General features: G+C 41.9%; 1 protein-coding gene across 2 annotated transcripts in view; it reads left to right on the top strand.

Moving 5' to 3' along the window:
• EXOC5 (exocyst complex component 5) overlaps positions 1-3,007 on the top strand; it is a 29,084-nt gene extending 26,077 nt beyond the window's left edge. For both annotated transcript variants that reach the window (XM_064715862.1, XM_064715863.1), the window contains one exon: positions 614-3,007. In XM_064715862.1, the coding sequence (XP_064571932.1) occupies positions 614-802 (189 nt within the window). In that variant the 3' untranslated portion in view covers positions 803-3,007. The remainder of the gene's footprint in view (positions 1-613) is intronic.
• The last annotated feature ends 5,477 nt before the right edge of the window (positions 3,008-8,484 follow it).

Raw genomic sequence — 8,484 nt, forward strand, 5'->3', positions numbered from 1 at the left:
CAGAGATTCTGAGAGCCTCAGAGACAGCAGAACTGTGACTGGAGCTAAGCAGTAGCCATGAGATTGGTCAGCAGAAAAATTATGTAAGAAGTAGAAAAGTAAGGACAAATAGAACAATGGTTTCTGTATCAAAGCTTGTCTAGAACAACTCCCTAAGCTGCAGAAAAGTGTATCTAGTGAGATATTAGGAAGTTCTAAGCTTAATAATGGAGCTCTGTGCATTGTGTTTTAAGGCTTACAAGCAGGTATTGTATTCAAAATAAGCAAGCATTTTTTAACCAAAGGTGTGTTTATAGTGGTTGGATGGAACTACTGTCAATGTGCTTTTGCTTTGTGTAATTGGTCAAAAAACTTTTAAAGTAAGTTGTAACATTAAGTTCTTGGTCTGCTGTTGGCATCTTCCCATTGTCAAAACATTGTAATGAGACTGATGCTGGAAAATGAAACAGCTCAAGGCTGTTCCTAGCATTTGTGATTTGTACATAGACCCCAGCCAGTGATAGATGTAGATGGATATTTTGTTATAAGACTTTCACCTGATGGATATTCTAAGACTTCAAGCAATTCTAATTTAATTTCTGGTTTTTTTCCCTTTGTTTCCTCTTGCCCACAGATTGCGCTGGTCTTACAGCTCTTTGATACCCTGCATGCACTTTGCAACCTTCTGGTTGTAGCCCCAGATAATTTGAAGCAGGTTTGCTCAGGAGAACAACTTGCTAACCTGGACAAGAACATCCTTCACTCCTTTGTCCAGCTGCGTGTCGACTACAGGTCTGCTCGTCTGGCTCGCCACTTCAGCTGAGAGCATGGCAGGAATCCTTGCACCTTTGGGCAGCCTCAGTTGTTAGAAAGCACAGGGAATTATTTCTTACCAACCATGGGTGTAACTTTTGTGGGACAGTGACTGTTCAGGGTAAAGCAGCAGCCATATTTAAACCTGGCCATGTGGAAGGCGAGCAGGTGAAAATCTGGATGATGTTTCATGTTAGCTCAAGTTCTCCCAGTGAAGAATTTCACAAATCTACTTGCTACTGATTTATTTTTTTTTCTAGTTGGAAACATGTTGGTGTAGGAGAGCAAATGGTGCATTGAAAGTATTTTAGTCTTCAATATTGAATTATCAGATACCATTTGTTAGACTTGAACTACAGAGCATAGCGTAGGTAATGGATTACATAGAATAGACCAGTGTAAAAACATTCTTCATCAATTTTAATGACTTAGACTTCAGCACAGCTAATCATAATCAAATTATCTTTGATTGGTGTTTCTAAGTCATTTCTTTCATTTAAAACGTTATCCTGCTCAATGTAATTTCTTGCTCTAATTAATTAGCTTGGAATTTCTTTGAGATGTAGGAGTAAAACACTATCCCAGAAAGACATAATTTATTCATTGTGTAGCATTCTAAACAGAACTAAAGTGGTGAAAAGTTTTGGATTTTTTTTTAATTTTATTTTTGGTTCTTTGGCTTTGTTTTGTTTTGTTTTTTTTTTTACCTAATAGTCAAGGGCCCACTGGAATGTACTGGCATTGTATGATCTGACATTATTGTTTCTGTTTGATACCAGCACACTGAATTTTATATATGCTCCTGAAGTAAATGCAGCTGCCTTGCCTAAGGCATCCCTATTGCAAGGGAGGGTGCCCATTGTTGGGTTACTGTAAAAGAACTTTTTCTCCTGTTTCATTTTGTATGTAAATAAATTCAAATTCTAACGAAGTGAAAGGATAAAATGTAGCCCAGTTTTTGCTATGTGGCAGGAATGGCCCCAGCAAAAACCTAGAGTGGCAAATTCTCATGCTGAAGAGAATTGATCCTCAGTGCCTGAGCAATATAAAATGTTGAAGTGTGTGAAAGCTGCTCTTCCACTGATTATAACTTTGATATTGGACAGAGGCTACTCTGTGTCTGTTGTGCTCCAGGGTTTATGCAGGGGTTCCTGACATGGACCCACAGTGTGCACACACTGAACTGAAGCAGCAGTGGTGTTTGAAACCTCTGGGCTGGCTTTTCCACAAGCAGCTGGAAATTGTTGTAAATAGACCTTTTTTTTTTCACAGTGGGCTCTTGTGGAAACCAGGTTGGAACTGCAGTGGAGCAAATCCTTGCAAACATGTTCTTTCTTCTACTGTGGGCTCAGCACATTTTGGAAACTTCTTTGTCTCCCATCTCCAGAGCAGCATTTCTATCCATTCACTTTAAGGGTTGGTCAAAGAATTGGATTTTCCTCTCTGTTAAAGAATTCCCAGGTGGGGTCAATATTGACAAGACTTGTTGGAACTTCTCTTGCTTAGCTGGGGTTCTCCTGCTTCATTTTGGATTTAGGGGAGCATTCTGTCAGTAAAGAAGGGAATGGATGCCAGCCTGGCTGACAGCATCCAGGGAGTCTGGCTGCTCTGCTGGGCTGCTCTGCTCTGTTCCTTGGCCATGGCAAAGCCACACAGGGGTTTGGACACTGGAGGAGGCACCTGCTTGTACTGCTGCCATTTTTGTTCCAAAAGCTCTGATGTGAATTCAGATGATACCTCTCTGTTACCTCTGTAACTGAAAGCCAACAATTTTAAGGCTGTGGTTTTATGAACCAATACAAAATCTTTCTACAAAAAAAAAAAAAAAAGAAAATAAGTGTCAATTTGCTAACACTTCAGAACAGTGAACATCATCTTGAGACTGCAGATCACAGAAGTGCTTCAGAATTTGTTGTATGACTGTTTGAATTTTTTTAAGGTTGTATGAAATGTATTTACCATATTCTTTGCTTTGTTAGCTGTGTTTTCCATGCATATGCTCAGTGCAGTATTTCCATTATGCCTGTTAACAGGAGGCAGCAAAAAGTAGGTGAACACTTAGATATGTAAACTCTTCCTCAATAAAAAGAATTCCTTCCAGATACTTTTTTCATTTCATTTCCATGTTCCTCGAAGATATTTATACTCAATTGTATAAGCCCTTCTATTTAAAAGAAAAAAAAAAGAATAAAAGTAATTTTACTGACCAAATTTATCACTGGTGTGAGCTTTCTCCTTCCTTTAAAAAACCTCCCCATGCACACACTGGAAGTTTCTATTTCTGGAGAAGGATGCATTGTCAGTAAGTTTATTTTATAATACAAGTTCCATTGGGATGGGGTGGGGGAACTATAATTTTCACACATTTTTAAGTTTAGAGCTCTTACAGCATATAATTTAGAAAAATATTTCCAGTGGCTTATGAATGCCATGAAATAGTATCTAAAATACAAATATGCCTTTTAATGTTCATATAATGAGTTAAAGTATTGCCTGTCTAATGTTCCCTCCTACAACATAGGCATTTATTTATCAGGCTGGCAGCCAAACCTGGGAGGGGGAGAGTGTGTGTGTCTGTAATTATGTTGTCTACAACTGGTGAAAATGGCTTTGCAGTAAACTGTTGTAGGCTGGAAAAGAAGCTGTGGGTTTTTTTTCAAGTCCTGTAATTTATCAAGGTCACTTGCTATTTTGTTCTGTTTGTGTGTGCACAGAGGGCAGGAAGGAATTCTGTAACAATCCTTCAGAAATAATGCAAAAAAATGGGGAAACAGCAGTGCTGGGAAATGGGAGATAGAGAAATAGAGGGTAAGATGTGAAGAAGATATGAACTAAAAAAGGATATGGAGAAGGAGCAGTTTTAAATGAAGAAGCACATGGAGGAGGAGGTTAAAATAGGAATGATGGAAACCTGACACATCAAGCTGGGAGAAAAAGCAGCATTGACATTGAATTTCCACAGCTGTGTCCCACCCTGAAATGAAATCAGCCTCCAGAGGAGAGGGGCTGGCTGAAATACTTGGCTGTGGAGCTGTTCATTCATCTGGAGAGATGGGTTCAACAGGAGGAGAATCCAAACCCAGAGAGAAGGAGAGGTGCTGGTGTGGGAGTCTGCAAGGAGTGGAAATGCACCAGCAAGGTGCAGCCTCCGTGGAGGGAAGGAGAATTTGCCTTCATTTGTGTCCAGAACCACAGAGCTGAACTTGTGATTCTCTGAGGACCACAGTGAGCTGGAGGAAGGTGAGTGCTGGATTTGAGAGTGGCAAGTGTTAGCAGCGGGAAATTCAGGCTGTCCTGGCTATGGGGAGAGGACTTGGGTTGGGTTTGGTTTTATTTTCCTCTTCACAAAGTTATTTTAATTCATTGGTGTTGTGATGGAGTGTTGTCTGAATTGACTGCTCTGTTTCTGTGGGAGATTTTGTGTCCTGCAAAGTGCCTTGGCGAGGGTGAGGCCCCTTGGGTCCCCTCTTGGGCTGGGTACACCTTGTCCTGTCCTTCAAAACATAAAGTTCCAGGTTTCTCAGTCCAGTGTGTGCATGGCAGTAAACACTCTCAGTTCTGGATGTCCTGACACACTCCAGAGCAGGAGGTGGCTGTGGATTAAGTTTTCATGGCAAGTTCAGATTAGCACTTGGGTTGAGCCACTCATAGTTTGAGGCTATGACTTTTTTTCTGTACAAAGGAAGCAGATCTCTAAACAATTGCTTGTCTAACTTTAAATGCAGGTAGCAGCTCTTACCCTTTGCCCTTCTTGTCCCAGGAGCAGCAGGGAGGACAAGCCAGCCACCAGCTCTCTTCTAGGAGACAACAGAAAGGTAGGAACACCTTTCTTGTCCTCCTGTTTTGCTGGATTTTGTCTTCTGGGCATTATTTCCTCCCCACCACCTCCTCCTCTGTGGTAGCTGTAAATGCAGACAGATTTCTGTTTTGCTTCTGCATCAAGGCTGGCATGTTGTAGGCTTTTATTTTTTATTTCCTGGTGTTTCTACACCTGTTTTAAGGAGGGGAGGGAGGCAGATCTCCTGCCCAGTTACATTCAGTGCTTTGCTTGTGTTTTTTCTCCTCCATTCTAATTTCTTTTGGTGGTAGGAGATTTCTCTACCACATCTTGTGCTTATCTTGCAGTGGGGAAGCAGCTGTGTTTGCCTGGCGTCTTTTCTCTTGTGTGGGGCACAGCCCTGTGTCAATACAGCCCTCAGTGTGTGTGGAAACCTTGGTTTCTACTTTTATTCTCTTAGCTTTATGTCCCTGTGCCCTGTTTTCCTTTCAGATCTCAGGACTGCACTATCCCTTCCCTTCTGTTTCACTTTGTCAGAGAGGGAAAAATCTTTAACTTTTCTGTGTGGCTTCTTGGAGACTTTTACGTATTATCTGGTGCTTCTTCATCCACGTGGAGTCTGGTGGGAGAAGTGCAGCTCCCTTCCCCTTCATCCATCTATCTTCCCCAAATTCTCTCATCTCTGCAGGTCTCTGTTTCCATCTCTTTCCCCCTGACCTGTACATTATATCGAAATGTCATGGAAGGAGCCAACCATGGAGGGAAAACTCAGATATCTCAGCTTTAATCTTTAACTAGGAAAGTAACATGAAATGCAAAGTTGAGCCATTTCTGAAGAGTATCAGCTTAAGTCAAAATTACTTGTTTTCATTCCTTGATTGAAGTTTTCATAGTAATTTATTTATTTGTAACTTCAGTTCATCCTGATATAGGATGAAACTAAATCTGAGGCTTGCTTGTAGCAGTCCCAAATCCTGCTCATCTGCACTGCTGCTTTTCCTCTGTGGAGTGAGGAGGCCTTGGAGCTGAGGCTGGAACACAGCTGAGCCACAGGCTGTGGCAATTCCCATCCTTCCCATGCCTTCCCTGTCCTCATCCCTGCTGTGAGGGGCCAGCCCCCACATTCCCTGCCTGCCCTGCCCAGCCATCCCTTCAGTGAGGAACCTTTTCCTAATATCCAGTGTCCCTGTGGGGTCAGAGTTGTCCCACCCCACTGATGTAATTTTAGATCATGTTGTGACCATCCCAAGAGCCATAGCTGTCAGAGCTGCCTTGTTCTGCTGATCTCCCACTGTGCAGCATTTTTTGAAAGCTGAAATGTTAAAATTTTTCTTCTTGAAGGTTTAAACCGCCTCTGTCTCACTGAACCCCAAAATCACCTGCAAGGCCGCTGAGTCCAGAGTGTGAAGGAAGAAGTGCTGGTTCAGGATCCCAGCATTGCAGCAGTGGTGCTGCTGAAAGCCCCTCAGGCTGTGTTTTGTTGTTCTCAGACCTGGATTTAGCAAGGACAGAGGAGAGAGCAGACTGAGAGGTGTTGGCCCTTTCCATTTGTCCCCTCTGTGTGCACAGTGGGGCTCTGTAATTTTGGGGCTGTTTGCACCACGTTCTTCCCTTGAAGTGATTCACCTGAAGCCCAGCTGATCTGGGTTCTGGATCTCCTCAGGGCTGCCCTGGCCCCTCCCAGCCCCATCCCAAGGGTTTTTCCTGGCACAAAGGAGCCCTGGCAGTTCTTGGATGTGCAGCTGCTTTTCCATGGTGGCATCACATTGTATTTGTGGCAGGAAGGAATGTTGAATGTGACTCCATGTTCTCAGGAGGCTAATTTATTATTTTATGATACTAGATTATATTAAAGAATATTAAACTAAACTACACTAAAGAATACAGAAAGGATACTTACAGAAGGCTAAAAAGATAATAATGAAAACTTGTCACTCTTTCCAGAGTCCCAACACAGCTTGGCCCCAATTGGCCAAAGAGTCAAAATAATTCACGCCAGAACCCAATTAAACAATCACCTGTGGGTAAACAATCTCCAAACACATTCCAAAGCAGCAAAACACAGGAGAAGCAAATGAGGTAATTGTTATTTTCCTTTCTCTCAGAGGCTTCTCAATTTCACAGGAGAAAAATCCTGGGTGAAGGGATTTTTCCAGAAAATGTGAATGCCACAGCATCAATCTGCTGAGGACAGGAGCTGTTGTTCTGTCAGGGGTTCAGCCTCATCAAGGGCCCCTCTTTGCTTCTAAAGAAACAGATTGTGGAGAGAAGATGTGTCCAGAGCCAATTCCAAGCTCCAGGTGTTAGGACAAACAGTTCAGGTTCACCTGGGTTGCAGATGGGCATTGTGAGCCCTCCACTGATGTTTAACTGATGTTTGAGCATTGTGGAGAAGCCAGTGAACACAAGCTTGCATTTGAAACATTTTTATAACAACCATTTTACTGTAAACAATTCATTAAAATGACTTGCTAAGTCTTAGGCAAGTGGATTTTTGAAGGTTGCTCATTTTACTTATCCACCCAAAGTCAATTTGAGTATGAATATATAACATTTTACTCATAATAGCAAACAACTTCAGAGAAGAGACATTTATTCTGGAGGCAGAGATTCAAACTAGACAGCAATGATGCATTACAAATATATAATTATTTGCACTAATATTTGAGCAGGTGGAATGGATTAGTACATGGTCAACATTGCACTGCTGATAACATGCATTTTTCTATATTAATATGTACTGTGCAACATGTATTAAAATTGTCAATAATTCATTTTAACAGAGATAGCAATATTTATATTGCTGTGTTCTACAGACAGCAGAGTGAATTGTTAAAATGTGTAAAGCTGGGCTAGATTTAACTTTGTTTCTCAGCATGTGTGGTTTTAATTTCTCATTAAGAAAAAAACCCAAAAAACAAAACACATTTCAACCTAGAAAGATTTTTGCTCTTCCATGGAATTTCTTTTCCAAATCCTTTCCTTCTCCCTCCATCCTGTCAGGGAAGAGCTTGAAATAAGATCTCCAAGACCCAGCCCAGCCTCCTTATAATGGGTGGATTCCTTCAGTGGATTTTTCTGAATTATATGAAGCTCAGGTGTTTTGGGTTTTTTATATTTTTAAGACCTGTTTTGTCTTCTGCCATGTTGTTTGTTGTTTTCCCTTTTAAATGCATTTTTGGGAGGCTCTGTGGGTAAAGTCAGTGTGTTTAAGCAGTGATTGCATCTCCTTTTATAGAGAGAGACATTCCAGGAGACATTTATCCCAGGAGACATTCTGGGATTAGCTGGAAAAGCTGCACAGTGATGAGCCACCAAGTTTTAGAGGAATATCTTAAACTGTCAGAGGACAGGGTTAGGTTCAATATTAGGAAGAAATTCATCCCTGTGAGTGTGGGGAGGCCCTGGCACAGGGTGCCCAGAGCTGCTGTGGCTGCCCCTGGATCCATGGAAGTGTCCAAGGCCAGGTTGGATGAGGCTTGGAGCACCCTGGGACAGTGGAAGGTGTCCCTGCCATGGCAGGGGGTTGAAATGAGATGATTTAAAGTCCCTTCCAACTAAAATAATTCTGTAATCTTGGATCATGTTGTCTGACAGTGTTTCTTGACAATTGTTTTGTTCTGACATGCAGATCTGGGGTTGTATTTGGGGTGGGGAAAAATGGATTTTGTTGCTTTTTTTTCCTCCTGGGGAAATCTGTCTGCAGGGAGGCAAGTAAATTGCAAGCAGCAGCAGTTCAAAGCAGCCAGAATCCCTGCATCCATCTGAAGACTTTAAAAGAATGTTCCTGACCAGCCAGACACAAGTTCAACTGGGCTAGTGAATCTCTCCATTTGTGTGCCCTGTGTTTTGGGTGTGTGGGGGTGGTTTTTGTATATATGCTGATAAATATCAATCTCAGAAGTGGCTGTGGG

This window comes from Zonotrichia leucophrys, chromosome 5 (assembly GCF_028769735.1).
Source record: "Zonotrichia leucophrys gambelii isolate GWCS_2022_RI chromosome 5, RI_Zleu_2.0, whole genome shotgun sequence".
NCBI lineage: Eukaryota > Metazoa > Chordata > Aves > Passeriformes > Passerellidae > Zonotrichia > Zonotrichia leucophrys.